This window comes from Atractosteus spatula, chromosome 5 (assembly GCF_055471065.1).
Source record: "Atractosteus spatula isolate fAtrSpa1 chromosome 5, fAtrSpa1.hap1, whole genome shotgun sequence".
Lineage (NCBI taxonomy): Eukaryota > Metazoa > Chordata > Actinopteri > Semionotiformes > Lepisosteidae > Atractosteus > Atractosteus spatula.
Window position 1 is genome coordinate 12,722,669 of NC_142710.1, and position 19,461 is coordinate 12,742,129.

Sequence of the window (19,461 nt, forward strand, 5' to 3'; positions counted from 1 at the left end):
TGCCCCCACCACTACAACAACTCCTGAAACTACTACAACACCTGCCCCAACTACCACCACTACTGCTCCAAGCACAACAACAGCCCCAACAACTACAACACGTGCCCCTACTACGACAACAACTGCCCCCACCACCACATCAACTCCTGAAACTACTACAACGCCTGTCCCAACTACCACCACTACTCCACCAAGCACAACAACAGCCCCAACAACTACAACTCCTGCCCCTACTACCACAACTAACCCCACCACCACAACAACTCCTGAAACTACTACAACACCTGCCCCTACTACAACAACTAACCCCACCACCACAACAACTCCTGAAACTACTACAACACCTGCCCCAACAACCACAACTAACCCCACCACCACAACAACTCCTGAAACTACTACACCCGCCCCAACTACCACCACTACTCCACCAAGCACAACAACAGCCCCAACGACTACAACACCTGCCCCTACTACCACAACAACTGCCCCCACCACAACAACTGCTGAAACTACTACACCTGCCCCAACTACCACGACTACTCCACCAAGCACAACTACAGCCCCAACAACTACAACACCTGCCCTTACTACCACCACTACTCCACCAAGCACAACAGCCCCAACAACTACAACTCCTGCCCCTACTACCACAACTAACCCCACCACCACAACAACTCCTGAAACTACTACAACACCTGTCCCTACTACCACAACAACTGCCCCCACCACCACAACAACTCCTGAAACTACTACAACACCTGCCCCAACTACCACCACTACTCCACCAAGCACAACAACAGCCCCAACAACTACAACACCTGCCCCAACTTCCACAACTAACCCCACCACCACAACAACTCCTGAAACTACTACAACACCTGCCCCAACAACCACGACTACTCCACCAAGCACAACTACAGCCCCAACAACTACAACACCTGCCCCTACTACCACCACTACTCCACCAAGCACAACAGCCCCAACAACTACAACTCCTGCCCCTACTACCACAACTAACCCCACCACCACAACAACTCCTGAAACTACTACAACACCTGTCCCTACTACCACAACAACTGCCCCCACCACCACAACAACTCCTGAAACTACTACAACACCTGCCCTAACTACCACCACTACTCCACCAAGCACAACAACAGCCCCAACAACTACAACAACTGCCCCTACTACCACAACAACTGCCCCCACCACCACAACAACTCCTGAAACTACTACAACAACTGCCTCAACTACCACCACTACTCCACCAAGCACAACAACATCCCCAACAACTACAACACCTGCTCCAACTACCACAACTAACCCCACCACCACAACAACTCCTGAAACTACTACAACACCTGCACCAACAACCACGACTACTCCACCAAGCACAACTACAGCCCCAACAACTACAACACCTGCCCCTACTACCACCACTACTCCACCAAGCACAACAGCCCCAACAACTACAACTCCTGCCCCTACTACCACAACTAACCCCACCACTACAACAACTCCTGAAACTACTACAACACCTGTCCCTACTACCACAACAACTGCCCCCACCACCACAACAACTCCTGAAACTACTACAACACCTGCCCCAACTACCACCACTACTCCACCAAGCACAACAACAGCCCCAACAACTACAACAACTGCCCCTACTACCACAACTAACCCCACCACCACAACAACTCCTGAAACTACTACAACACCTGCCCCTACTACAACAACTAACCCCACCACCACAACAACTCCTGAAACTACTACAACACCTGCCCCAACAACCACAACTAACCCCACCACCACAAAAACTCCTGAAACTACTACACCCGCCCCAACTACCACCACTACTCCACCAAGCACAACAAAAGCCCCAACAACTACAACAACTGCTCCTACTACCACAACAACTGCCCCCACAACAACAACTCCTGAAACTACTACAACACCTGCCCCAACTACCACCACTACTCCACCAAGCACAACAACAGCCCCAACAACTACAACACCTGCCCCAACTACCACAACTAACCCCACCACCACAACAACTCCTGAAACTACTACAACACCCGCCCCAACTACCACCACTACTCCACCAAGCACAACAACAGCGCCAACAACTACAACAACTGCCCCTACTACCACAACAACTGCCCCCACCACCACAACAACTCCTGAAACTACTACAACACCTGACCCAACTACCACCACTACTCCACCAAGCACAACAACAGCCCCAACAACTACAACACCTGCCCCTACTACCACAACTAACCCCACCACCACAACAACTCCTGAAACTACTACAACACCTGCCACTACTACCACAACAACTGCCCCCACCACTACAACAACTCCTGAAACTACTACAACACCTGCCCCAACTACCACCACTACTCCACCAAGCACAACAACAGCCCCAACAACTACAACACCTGCCCCTACTACCACAACTAACCCCACCACCACAACAACTCCTGAAACTACTACAACACCTGCCACTACTACCACAACAACTGCCCCCACCACCACAACTACTCCTGAAACTACTACAACACCTGCCCCTACTACAACAACAACTGCCCCCACCACCACAACAACTCCTGAAACTACTACAACACCTGCCCCAACAACCACCACTACTCCTCCAAGCACAACAACAGCCCCAACAACTACAACACCTGCCCCTACTACCACAACTGCCCCCACCACCACAACAACTCCTGAAACTACTACAACACCTGCCCCAACAACCACGACTGCTCCACCAAGCACAACAACAGCCCCAACAACTACAACACCTGCCCCTACTACCACCACTACTCCACCAAGCACAACAGCCCCAACAACTACAACTCCTGCCCCTACTACCACAACTAACCCCACCACCACAACAACTCCACCAAGCACAACAACAGCGCCAACAACTACAACAACTGCCCCTACTACCACAACAACTGCCCCCACCACCACAACAACTCCTGAAACTACTACAACACCTGCCCCAACTACCACCACTACTCCACCAAGCACAACAACAGCCCCAACAACTACAACACCTGCCCCTACTACCACAACTAACCCCACCACCACAACTCCTGAAACTACTACAACACCTGCCACTACTACCACAACAACTGCCCCCACCACCACAACAACTCCTGAAACTACTACAACACCTGCCCCTACTACAACAACAATTGCCCCCACCACCACAACAACTCCTGAAACTACTACAACACCTGCCCCAACAACCACCACTACTCCTCCAAGCACAACAACAGCCCCAACAACTACAACACCTGCCCCTACTACCACAACTGCCCCCACCACCACAACAACTTCTGAAACTACTACAACACCTGCCCCAACTACCACCACTACTCCACCAAGCACAACAACAGCCCCAACAACTACAACACCTGCCCCTACTACCACAACTAACCCCACCACCACAACAACTCCTGAAACTACTACAACACCTGCCCCAACTACCACCACTACTCCACCAAGCACAACAACAGCCCCAACAACTACAACAACTGCCCCTACTACCACAACAACTGCCCCCACAACAACAACTCCTGAAACTACAACAACACCTGTCCAAACTACCACCACTACTCCACCAAGCACAACAACAGCCCCAACAACTACAACTCCTGCCCCTACTACCACAACTAACCCCACCACCACAACAACTCCTGAAACTACTACAACACCTGCCCCTACTACAACAACTAACCCCACCACCACAACAACTCCTGAAACTACTACAACACCTGCCCCAACAACCACAACTAACCCCACCACCACAACAACTCCTGAAACTACTACACCCGCCCCGACTACCACCACTACTCCACCAAGCACAACAACAGCCCCAACAACTACAACAACTGCTCCTACTACCACAACAACTGCCCCCACAACAACAACTCCTGAAACTACTACAACACCTGCCCCAACTACCACCACTACTCCACCAAGCACAACAACAGCCCCAACATCTACAACACCTGCCCCAACTACCACAACTAACCCCACCACCACAACAACTCCTGAAACTACTACAACACCCGCCCCAACTACCACCACTACTCCACCAAGCACAACAACAGCGCCAACAACTACAACAACTGCCCCTACTACCACAACAACTGCCCCCACCACCACAACAACTCCTGAAACTACTACAACACCTGCCCCAACTACCACCACTACTCCACCAAGCACAACAACAGCCCCAACAACTACAACACCTGCCCCTACTACCACCACTAACCCCACCACCACAACAACTCCTGAAACTACTACAACACCTGCCACTACTACCACAACAACTGCCCCCACCACCACAACAACTCCTGAAACTACTACAACACCTGCCCCTACTACAACAACAACTGCCCCCACCACCACAACAACTCCTGAAACTACTACAACACCTGCCCCAACAACCACCACTACTCCTCCAAGCACAACAACAGCCCCAACAACTACAACACCTGCCCCTACTACCACAACTGCCCCCACCACCACAACAACTTCTGAAACTACTACAACACCTGCCCCAACTACCACCACTACTCCACCAAGCACAACAACAGCCCCAACAACTACAACACCTGCCCCTACTACCACAACTAACCCCACCACCACAACAACTCCTGAAACTACTACAACACGTGCCACTACTACCAGAACAACTGCCCCCACCACTACAACAACAACTCCTGAAACTACAACAACACCTGCCCCAACTACCACCACTACTCCTCCAAGCACAACAACAGCCCCAACAACTACAACACCTGCCCCTACTACCACAACTAAACCCACCACCACAACAACTCCTGAAACTACTACAACACCTGTCCCTACTACCACAACAACTGCCCCCACCACCACAACAACTCCTGAAACTACTACAACACCTGCCCCAACTACCACCACTACTCCACCAAGCACAACAACAGCCCCAACAACTACAACAACTGCCCCTACTACCACAACAACTGCCCCCACAACAACAACTCCTGAAACTACAACAACACCTGCCCCAACTACAACCACTACTACTCCAAGCACAACAACAGCCCCAACATCTACAACTCCTGCCCCTAGTACCACAACTAACCCCACCACCACAACAACTCCTGAAACTACTACAACACCTGCCCCTACTACCACAACAAGTGCCCCCCCCACCACCACAACAACTCCTGAAACTACAACAACACCTGCCCCAACTACCACCACTACTCCACCAAGCACAACAACAGCCCCAACAACTACAACACCTGCCCCTACTACCACAACTAACCCCACCACCACAACAACTCCTGAAACTACTACAATACCTGCCACTACTACCACAACAACTGCCCCCACCACTACAACAACTCCTGAAACTACTACAACACCTGCCCCAACTACCACCACTACTCCTCCAAGCACAACAACAGCCCCAACAACTACAACACGTGCCCCTACTACGACAACAACTGCCCCCACCACCACATCAACTCCTGAAACTACTACAACGCCTGTCCCAACTACCACCACTACTCAACCAAGCACAACAACAGCCCCAACAACTACAACTCCTGCCCCTACTACCACAACTAACCCCACCACCACAACAACTCCTGAAACTACTACAACACCTGCCCCTACTACAACAACTAACCCCACCACCACAACAAATCCTGAAACTACTACAACACCTGCCCCAACAACCACAACTAACCCCACCACCACAACAACTCCTGAAACTACTACACCCGCCCCAACTACCACCACTACTCCACCAAGCACAACAACAGCCCCAACGACTACAACACCTGCCCCTACTACCACAACAACTGCCCCCACCACAACAACTCCTGAAACTACTACAACACCTGCCCCTACTACAACAACTAACCCCACCACCACAACAAATCCTGAAACTACTACAACACCTGCCCCAACAACCACAACTAACCCCACCACCACAACAACTCCTGAAACTACTACACCCGCCCCAACTACCACCACTACTCCACCAAGCACAACAACAGCCCCAACGACTACAACACCTGCCCCAACTTCCACAACTAACCCCACCACCACAACAACTCCTGAAACTACTACAACACCTGCCCCAACAACCACGACTACTCCACCAAGCACAACTACAGCCCCAACAACTACAACACCTGCCCCTACTACCACCACTACTCCACCAAGCACAACAGCCCCAACAACTACAACTCCTGCCCCTACTACCACAACTAACCCCACCACCACAACAACTCCTGAAACTACTACAACACCTGTCCCTACTACCACAACAACTGCCCCCACCACCACAACAACTCCTGAAACTACTACAACACCTGCCCCAACTACCACCACTACTCCTCCAAGCACAACAACAGCCCCAACAACTACAACTCCTGCCCCTACTACCACAACTAACCCCACCACCACAACAACTCCTGAAACTACTACAACACCTGCCCCTACTACAACAACTAACCCCACCACCACAACAACTCCTGAAACTACTACAACACCTGCCCCTACTACCACAACAACTGCCCCCACCACCACAACAACTCCTGAAACTACTACAACACCTGCCCCAACTACCACCACTACTCCACCAAGCACAACAACAGCCCCAACAACTACAACACCTGCCCCAACTACCACAACTAACCCCACCACCACAACAACTCCTGAAACTACTACAACACCTGCCCCTACTACCACAACAACTGCCCCCACCACCACAACAACTCCTGAAACTACTACAACACCTGCCCCAACTACCACCACTACTCCACCAAGCACAACAACAGCCCCAACAACTACAACAACTGCCCCTACTACCACAACAACTGCCTCCACAACAACAACTCCTGAAACTACAACAACACCTGCCCCAACTACAACCACTACTACTCCAAGCACAACAACAGCCCCAACAACTACAACTCCTGCCCCTACTACCACAACTAACCCCACCACCACAACAACTCCTGAAACTACTACAACACCTGCCCCTACTACCACAACAACTGCCCCCCCCACCACCACAACAACTCCTGAAACTACAACAACACCTGCCCCAACTACCACCACTACTCCACCAAGCACAACAACAGCCCCAACAACTTCAACACCTGCCCCTACTACCACAACTAACCCCACCACCACAACAACTCCTGAAACTACTACAACTCCTGCCACTACTACCACAACAACTGCCCCCACCACCACAACAACTCCTGAATCTACTACAACACCTGCCCCTACTACAACAACAACTGCCCCCACCACCACAACAACTCCTGAAACTACTACAACACCTGCCCAAACAACCACCACTACTCCTCCAAGCACAACAACAGCCCCAACAACTACAACACCTGCCCCTACTACCACAACTAACCCCACCACCACAACAACTCCTGAAACTACTACAACACCTGCCCCAACTACCACCACTACTCCACCAAGCACAACAACAGCCCCAACAACTACAACAACTGCCCCTACTACCACAACAACTGCCCCCACAACAACAACTCCTGAAACTACAACAACACCTGCCCCAACTACAACCACTACTACTCCAAGCACAACAACAGCCCCAACAACTACAACTCCTGCCCCTACTACCACAACTAACCCCACCACCACAACAACTCCTGAAACTACTACAACACCTGCCCCTACTACCACAACAACTGCCCCCCCCACCACCACAACAACTCCTGAAACTACAACAACACCTGCCCCAACTACCACCACTACTCCTCCAAGCACAACAACAGCCCCAACAACTACAACACCTGCCCCTACTACCACAACTAACCCCACCACCACAACAACTCCTGAAACTACTACAACACCTGTCCCTACTACCACAACAACTGCCCCCACCACAACAACAACTCCTGAAACTACTACAACACCTGCCCCAACTACCACCACTACTCCACCAAGCACAACAACAGCCCCAACAACTACAACAACTGCCCCTACTACCACAACAACTGCCCCCACAACAACAACTCCTGAAACTACAACAACACCTGCCCCAACTACAACCACTACTACTCCAAGCACAACAACAGCCCCAACAACTACAACTCCTGCCCCTACTACCACAACTAACCCCACCACCACAACAACTCCTGAAACTACTACAACACCTGCCACTACTACCAGAACAACTGCCCCCACCACTACAACAACTCCTGAAACTACTAGAACACCTGCCCCAACTACCACCACTACTCCTCCAAGCACAACAACAGCCCCAACAACTACAACACGTGCCCCTACTACGACAACAACTGCCCCCACCACCACATCAACTCCTGAAACTACTACAACGCCTGTCCCAACTACCACCACTACTCCACCAAGCACAACAACAGCCCCAACAACTACAACTCCTGCCCCTACTACCACAACTAACCCCACCACCACAACCACTCCTGAAACTACTACAACACCTGCCCCTACTAAAACAACTAACCCCACCACCACAACAACTCCTGAAACTACTACAACACCTGCCCCAACAACCACAACTAACCCCACCACCACAACAACTCCTGAAACTACTACAACACCTGCCCCAACAACCACGACTGATCCACCAAGCACAACTACAGCCCCAACAACAACAACACCTGCCCCTACTACCACCACTACTCCACCAAGCACAACAGCCCCAACAACTACAACTCCTGCCCCTACTACCACAACTAACCCCACCACCACAACAACTCCTGAAACTACTACAACACCTGCCCCTACTACCACAACAACTGCCCCCCCCACCACCACAACAACTCCTGAAACTACAACAACACCTGCACCAACTACCACCACTACTCCACCAAGCACAACAACAGCCCCAACAACTACAACACCTGCCCCTACTACCACAACTAACCCCACCACCACAACAACTCCTGAAACTACTACAACACCTGCCACTACTACCACAACAACTGCCCCCACCACTACAACAACTCCTGAAACTACTACAACACCTGCCCCAACTACCACCACTACTCCTCCAAGCACAACAACAGCCCCAACAACTACAACTCCTGCCCCTACTACCACAACTAACCCCACCACCACAACAACTCCTGAAACTACTACAACACCTGCCCCTACTACCACAACAACTGCCCCCACCACCACAACAACTCCTGAAACTACTACAACACCTGCCCCAACTACCACCACTACTCCACCAAGCACAACAACAGCCCCAACAACTACAACACCTGCCCCAACTACCACAACTAACCCCACCACCACAACAACTCCTGAAACTACTACAACACCTTCCCCTACTACCACAACAACTGCCCCCACCACCACAACAACTCCTGAAACTACTACAACACCTGCCCCAACTACCACCACTACTCCACCAAGCACAACAACAGTCCCAACAACTACAACAACTGCCCCTACTACCACAACAACTGCCCCCACAACAACAACTCCTGAAACTACAACAACACCTGCCCCAACTACAACCACTACTACTCCAAGCACAACAACAGCCCCAACAACTACAACTCCTGCCCCTACTACCACAACTAACCCCACCACCACAACAACTCCTGAATCTACTACAACACCTGCCCCTACTACCACAACAACTGCCCCCCCCACCACCACAACAACTCCTGAAACTACAACAACACCTGCCCCAACTACCACCACTACTCCACCAAGCACAACAACAGCCCCAACAACTACAACACCTGCCCCTACTACCACAACTAACCCCACCACCACAATAACTCCTGAAACTACTACAACTCCTGCCACTACTACCACAACAACTGCCCCCACCACCACAACAACTCCTGAATCTACTACAACACCTGCCCCTACTACAACAACAACTGCCCCCACCATCACAACAACTCCTGAAACTACTACAACACCTGCCCCAACAACCACCACTACTCCTCCAAGCACAACAACAGCCCCAACAACTACAACACCTGCCCCTACTACCACAACTAACCCCACCACCACAACAACTCCTGAAACTACTACAACACCTGCCCCAACTACCACCACTACTCCACCAAGCACAACAACAGCCCCAAAAACTACAACAACTGCCCCTACTACCACAACAACTGCCCCCACAACAACAACTCCTGAAACTACAACAACACCTGCCCCAACTACAACCACTACTACTCCAAGCACAACAACAGCCCCAACAACTACAACTCCTGCCCCTACTACCACAACTAACCCCACCACCACAACAACTCCTGAAACTACTACAACACCTGCCCCTACTACCACAACAACTGCCCCCCCCACCACCACAACAACTCCTGAAACTACAACAACACCTGCCCCAACTACCACCACTACTCCTCCAAGCACAACAACAGCCCCAACAACTACAACACCTGCCCCTACTACCACAACTAACCCCACCACCACAACAACTCCTGAAACTACTACAACACCTGTCCCTACTACCACCACTACTCCACCAAGCACAACAACAGCCCCAACAACTACAACAACTGCCCCTACTACCACAACAACTGCCCCCACAACAACAACTCCTGAAACTACAACAACACCTGCCCCAACTACAACCACTACTACTCCAAGCACAACAACAGCCCCAACAACTACAACTCCTGCCCCTACTACCACAACTAACCCCACCACCACAACAACTCCTGAAACTACTACAACACCTGCCCCTACTACCACCACTACTCCACCAAGCACAACAACAGCCCCAACAACTACAACACCTGCCCCTACTACCACAACTAACCCCACCACCACAACAACTCCTGAAACTACTACAACACCTGCCACTACTACCAGAACAACTGCCCCCACCACTACAACAACTCCTGAAACTACTAGAACACCTGCCCCAACTACCACCACTAGTCCTCCAAGCACAACAACAGCCCCAACAACTACAACACGTGCCCCTACTACGACAACAACTGCCCCCACCACCACATCAACTCCTGAAACTACTACAACGCCTGTCCCAACTACCACCACTACTCCACCAAGCACAACAACAGCCCCAACAACTACAACTCCTGCCCCTACTACCACAACTAACCCCACCACCACAACCACTCCTGAAACTACTACAACACCTGCCCCTACTACAACAACTAACCCCACCACCACAACAACTCCTGAAACTACTACAACACCTGCCCCAACAACCACAACTAACCCCACCACCACAACAACTCCTGAAACTACTACAACACCTGCCCCAACAACCACGACTGCTCCACCAAGCACAACTACAGCCCCAACAACTACAACACCTGCCCCTACTACCACCACTACTCCACCAAGCACAACAGCCCTAACAACTACAACTCCTGCCCCTACTACCACAACTAACCCCACCACCACAACAACTCCTGAAACTACTACAACACCTGCCCCTACTACCACAACAACTCCCCCCCCCACCACCACAACAACTCCTGAAACTACAACAACACCTGCCCCAACTACCACCACTACTCCACCAAGCACAACAACAGCCCCAACAACTACAACACCTGCCCCTACTACCACAACTAACCCCACCACCACAACAACTCCTGAAACTACTACAACACCTGCCACTACTACCACAACAACTGCCCCCACCACTACAACAACTCCTGAAACTACTACAACACCTGCCCCAACTACCACCACTACTCCTCCAAGGACAACAACAGTCCCAACAACTACAACACGTGCCCCTACTACGACAACAACTGCCCCCACCACCACATCAACTCCTGAAACTACTACAACGCCTGTCCCAACTACCACCACTACTCCACCAAGCACAACAACAGCCCCAACAACTACAACTCCTGCCCCTACTACCACAACTAACCCCACCACCACAACAACTCCTGAAACTACTACAACACCTGCCCCTACTACAACAACTAACCCCACCACCACAACAACTCCTGAAACTACTACAACAACTGCCCCAACAACCACAACTAACCCCACCACCACAACAACTCCTGAAACTACTACAACACCTGCCCCAACAACCACGACTGCTCCACCAAGCACAACTACAGCCCCAACAACTACAACACCTGCCCCTACTACCACCACTACTCCACCAAGCACAACAGCCCCAACAACTACAACTCCTGCCCCTACTACCACAACTAACCCCACCACCACAACAACTCCTGAAACTACTACAACACCTGTCCCTACTACCACAACAGCTGCCCCCACCACCACAACAACTCCTGAAACTACTACAACACCTGCCCTAACTACCACCACTACTCCACCAAGCACAACAACAGCCCCAACAACTACAACAACTGCCCCTACTACCACAACAACTGCCCCCACCACCACAACAACTCCTGAAACTACTACAACAACTGCCTCAACTACCACCACTACTCCACCAAGCACAACAACAGCCCCAACAACTACAACACCTGCCCCAACTACCACAACTAACCCCACCACCACAACGACTCCTGAAACTACTACAACACCTGCACCAACAACCACGACTACTCCACCAAGCACAACTACAGCCCCAACAACTACAACACCTGCCTCTACTACCACCACTACTCCACCAAGCACAACAGCCCCAACAACTACAACTCCTGCCCCTACTACCACAACTAACCCCACCACTACAACAACTCCTGAAACTACTACAACATCTGTCCCTACTACCACAACAACTGCCCCCACCACCACAACAACTGCTGAAACTACTACAACACCTGCCCCAACTACCACCACTACTCCACCAAGCACAACAACAGCGCCAACAACTACAACAACTGCCCCTACTACCACAACAACTGCCCCCACCACCACAACAACTCCTGAAACTACTACAACACCTGCCCCAACTACCACCACTACTCCACCAAGCACAACAACAGCCCCAACAACTACAACACCTGCCCCAACTACCACAACTAACCCCACCACCACAACAACTCCTGAAACTACTACAACACCCGCCCCAACTACCACCACTACTCCACCAAGCACAACAACAGCCCCAACAACTACAACACCTGCCCCTACTACCACAACAACTACCCCCACAACAACTCCTGAAACTACAACAACACCTGCCCCAACAACCACCACTACTCCACCAAGCACAACAACAGCCCTAACAACTACAACACCTGCCCCTACTACCACAACTAACCCCACCACCACAACAACTCCTGAAACTACTACAACACCTGCCACTACTACCACCACAACAACTGCCCCCACCACTACAACAACTCCTGAAACTACTACAACACCTGCCCCAACTACCACAACAACTGCCCTCACCACCACAACAACTCCTGAAACTACTACAACACCTGCCCCAACAACCACCACTACTCCTCCAAGCACAACAACAGCCCCAACAACTACAACATCTGCCCCTACTACCACAACTAACCCCACCACCACAACAACTCCTGAAACTACTACACCTGCCCCAACTACCACGACTACTCCACCAAGCACAATTACAGCCCCAACAACTACAACACCTGCCCCTACTACCACCACTACTCCACCAAGCACAACAGCCCCAACGACTACAACACCTGCCCCTACTACCACAACAACTGCCCCCACCACAACAACTGCTGAAACTACTACACCTGCCCCAACTACCACGACTACTCCACCAAGCACAATTACAGCCCCAACAACTACAACACCTGCCCCTACTACCACCACTACTCCACCAAGCACAACAGCCCCAACAACTACAACTCCTGCCCCTACTACCACAACTAACCCCACCACCACAACAACTCCTGAAACTACTACAACACCTGTCCCTACTACCACAACAACTGCCCCCACCACCACAACAACTCCTGAAACTACTACAACACCTGCCCCAACTACCACCACTACTCCACCAAGCACAACAACAGCCCCAACAACTACAACACCTGCCCCAACTTCCACAACTAACCCCACCACCACAACAACTCCTGAAACTACTACAACACCTGCCCCAACAACCACGACTACTCCACCAAGCACAACTACAGCCCCAACAACTACAACACCTGCCCCTACTACCACCACTACTCCACCAAGCACAACAGCCCCAACAACTACAACTCCTGCCCCTACTACCACAACTAACCCCACCACCACAACAACTCCTGAAACTACTACAACACCTGTCCCTACTACCACAACAACTGCCCCCACCACCACAACAACTCCTGAAACTACTACAACAGCTGCCCTAACTACCACCACTACTCCACCAAGCACAACAACAGCCCCAACAACTACAACAACTGCCCCTACTACCACAACAACTGCCCCCACCACCACAACAACTCCTGAAACTACTACAACAACTGCCTCAACTACCACCACTACTCCACCAAGCACAACAACAGCCCCAACAACTACAACACCTGCTCCAACTACCACAACTAACCCCACCACCACAACAACTCCTGAAACTACTACAACACCTGTCCCTACTACCACAACAGCTGCCCCCACCACCACAACAACTCCTGAAACTACTACAACACCTGCCCTAACTACCACCACTACTCCACCAAGCACAACAACAGCCCCAACAACTACAACAACTGCCCCTACTACCACAACAACTAACCCCACCACCACAACAACTCCTGAAACTACTACAACAACTGCCTCAACTACCACCACTACTCCACCAAGCACAACAACAGCCCCAACAACTACAACACCTGCCCCAACTACCAGAACTAACCCCACCACCACAAAAACTCCTGAAACTACTACAACACCTGCACCAACAACCACGACTACTCCACCAAGCACAACTACAGCCCCAACAACTACAACACCTGCCCCTACTACCACCACTACTCCACCAAGCACAACAGCCCCAACAACTACAACTCCTGCCCCTACTACCACAACTAACCCCACCACTACAACAACTCCTGAAACTACTACAACACCTGTCCCTACTACCACAACAATTGCCCCCACCACCACAACAACTCCTGAAACTACTACAACACCTGCCCCAACTACCACCACTACTCCACCAAGCACAACAACAGCGCCAACAACTACAACTGCCCCTACTACCACAACAACTGCCCCCACCACCACAACAACTCCTGAAACTACTACAACACCTGCCCCAACTACCACCACTACTCCACCAAGCACAACAACAGCCCCAACAACTACAACACCTGCCCCAACTACCACAACTAACCCCACCACCACAACAACTCCTGAAACTACTACAACACCCGCCCCAACTACCACCACTACTCCACCAAGCACAACAACAGCCCCAACAACTACAACTCCTGCCCCTACTACCACAACAACTACCCCCACAACAACTCCTGAAACTACAAGAACACCTGCCCCAACAACCACCACTACTCCACCAAGCACAACAACAGCCCCAACAACTACAACACCTGCCCCTACTACCACAACTAACCCCACCACCACAACAACTCCTGAAACTACTACAACACCTGCCACTATTACCACCACAAGAACTGCCCCCACCACTACAACAACTCCTGAAACTACTACAACACCTGCCCCAACTACCACCACTACTCCACCAAGCACAACAACAGCCCCAACAACTACAACACCTGCCCCTACTACCACAACTAACCCCACCAACACAACAACTCCTGAAACTTCTACAACACCTGCCACTACTACCACAACAACTGCCCCAACCACCACAACAACTCCTGAAACTACTACAACACCTGCCCCTACTACCACAACAACTGCCCCCACCACCACAACAACTCCTGAAACTACTACAACACCTGCTCCAACAACCACCACTACTCCTCCAAGCACAACAACAGCCCCAACAACTACAACACCTGCCCCTACTACCACAACTAACCCCACCACCACAACAACTTCTGAAACTACTACACCCGCCCCAACTACCACCACTACTCCACCAAGCACAACAACAGCCCCAACGACTACAACACCTGCCCCTACTACCACAACAACTGCCCCCACCACAAAAACTGCTGAAACTACTACACCTGCCCCAACTACCACGACTACTCCACCAAGCACAACTACAGCCCCAACAACTACAACACCTGCCCCTACTACCACCACTACTCCACCAAGCACAACAGCCCCAACAACTACAACTCCTGCCCCTACTACCACAACTAACCCCACCACCACAACAACTCCTGAAACTACTACAACACCTGTCCCTACTACCACAACAACTGCCCCCACCACCACAACAACTCCTGAAACTACTACAACACCTGCCCCAACTACCACCACTACTCCACCAAGCACAACAACAGCCCCAACAACTACAACACCTGCCCCAACTTCCACAACTAACCCCACCACCACAACAACTCCTGAAACTACTACAACACCTGCCCCAACAACCACGACTACTCCACCAAGCACAACTACAACCCCAACAACTACAACACCTGCCCCTACTACCACCACTACTCCACCAAGCACAACAGCCCCAACAACTACAACTCCTGCCCCTACTACCACAACTAACCCCACCACCACAACAACTCCTGAAACTACTACAACACCTGCCACTACTACCACAACAACTGCCCCCACCACTACAACAACTCCTGAAACTACTACAACACCTGCCCCAACTACCACCACTACTCCTCCAAGCACAACAACAGCCCGAACAACTACAACTCCTGCCCCTACTACCACAACTAACCCCACCACCACAACAACTCCTGAAACTACTACAACACCTGCCCCTACTACAACAACTAACCCCACCACCACAACAACTCCTGAAACTACTACAACACCTGCCCCTACTACCACAACAACTGCCCCCACCACCACAACAACTCCTGAAACTACTACAACACCTGCCCCAACTACCACCACTACTCCACCAAGCACAACAACAGCCCCAACAACTACAACTCCTGCCCCTACTACCACAACTAACCCCACCACCACAACAACTCCTGAAACTACTACAACACCTGCCCCTACTACCACAACAACTGCCCCCCCCACCACCACAACAACTCCTGAAACTACAACAACACCTGCCCCAACTACCACCACTACTCCACCAAGCACAACAACAGCCCCAACAACTACAACACCTGCCCCTACTACCACAACTAACCCCACCACCACAACAACTCCTGAAACTACTACAACACCTGCCACTACTACCACAACAACTTCCCCCACCACTACAACAACTCCTGAAACTACTACAACACCTGCCCCAACTACCACCACTACTACTCCAAGCACAACAACAGCCCCAACAACTACAACACCTGCCCCTACTACGACAACAACTGCCCCCACCACCACATCAACTCCTGAAACTACTAGAACACCTGCCCCAACTACCACCACTACTCCACCAAGCACAACAACAGCCACAACAACTACAACACCTGCCCCAACTACCACAACTAACCCCACCACCACAACAACTCCTGAAACTACTACACCTTCCCCAACAACCACGACTACTCCACCAAGCACAACTACAGTCCCAACAACTACAACACCTGCCCCTATTACCAGCACTACTCCACCAAGCACAACAGCCCCAACAACTACAACTCCTGCCCCTACTACCAGAAGTAACCCCACCACCACAACAACTCCTGAAACTACTACAACACCTGTCCCTACTACCACAACTGCCCCCACCACCACAACAACTCCTGAAACTACTACAACACCTGCCCCAACTACCACCACTACTCCACCAAGCACAACAACAGCCCCAACAGCTACAACACCTGCCCCTACTACAACAACAACTGCCCCCACCACCACATCAACTCCTGAAACTACTACAACACCTGTCCCAACTACCACCACTACTCCACCAAGCACAACAGCCCCAACAACTACAGCTCCTGCACCTACTGCCACAACTAACCCCACCACCACAACAACTCCTGAAACTACTAAAACACCTGCCCCTACTACAACAACTAACCCCACCACCACAACAACTCCTGAAACTACTACAACACCTGCCCCTACTACCACAACACCTAACCCCACCACCACAACAACTCCTGAAACTACTACAACACCTGCCCCAACTACCACCACGACTCCTCCAAGCACAACAACAGCCCCAACAACTACAACACCTGCCCCTACTACCACAACTAACCCCACCACCACAACAACTCCTGAAACTACTACAACACCTGGCACTACTACCACAACTAACCCCACCACCACAACAACTCCTGAAACTACTACAACACCTGCCCCTACTACCACAACAACTGCCCCCACCACCACAACAACTCCTGAAACTACTACAACACCTGCCCCAACTACCTCCACTACTCCTCCAAGCACAACAACAGCCCCAACAACTACAACACCTGCCCCTACTACCACAACAACTTCCCCCACCACCACAACAACTCCTGAAACTACTACAACACCTGCCCCAACTACCACCACTACTCCACTAAGCACAACAACAGCCCCAACAACTACAACTCCTGCCCCTACTACCACAACTAACCCCACCACCACAACAACTCCTGAAACTACTACAACACCTGCCCCAACTACCACCACTACTCCACTAAGCACAACAACAGCCCCAACAACTACAACACCTGCCCCAACTACCACAACTAACCCCACCACCACAACAACTCCTGAAACTACTACACCTTCCCCAACAACCACGACTACTCCACCAAGCACAACTACAGTCCCAACAACTACAACACCTGCCCCTATTACCACCACTACTCCACCAAGCACAACAGCCCCAACAACTACAACTCCTGCCCCTACTACCAGAAGTAACCCCACCACCACAACAACTCCTGAAACTACTACAACACCTGTCCCTACTACCACAACTGCCCCCACCACCACAACAACTCCTGAAACTACTACAACACCTGCCCCAACTACCACCACGACTCCACCAAGCACAACAACAGCCCCAACAGCTACAACACCTGCCCCTACTACAACAACAACTGCCCCCACCACCACATCAACTCCTGAAACTACTACAACACCTGTCCCAACTACCACCACTACTCCACCAAGCACAACAGCCCCAACAACTACAGCTCCTGCATCTACTACCACAACTAACCCCACCACCACAACAACTCCTGAAACTACTAAAACACCTGCCCCTACTACAACAACTAACCCCACCACCACAACAACTCCTGAAACTACTACAACACCTGCCCCTACTACCACAACAACTAACCCCACCACCACAACAACTCCTGAAACTACTACAACACCTGCCCCAACTACCACCACGACTCCTCCAAGCACAACAACAGCCCCAACAACTACAACACC

General features: G+C 51.3%; 1 protein-coding gene across 1 annotated transcript in view; it reads left to right on the plus strand.

The window, feature by feature from the left end:
• LOC148834153 (uncharacterized) overlaps window positions 1–19,239 on the plus strand; it is a gene marked incomplete at its 5' end in the record, with an annotated part of 32,750 nt that extends 13,511 nt beyond the window's left edge. The window contains one exon of the mRNA XM_088915747.1: window positions 19,192–19,239. Coding sequence (XP_088771873.1) covers window positions 19,192–19,239 — 48 coding nt within the window. The remainder of the gene's footprint in view (window positions 1–19,191) is intronic.
• Between the last annotated feature and the right edge of the window lie 222 nt (window positions 19,240–19,461).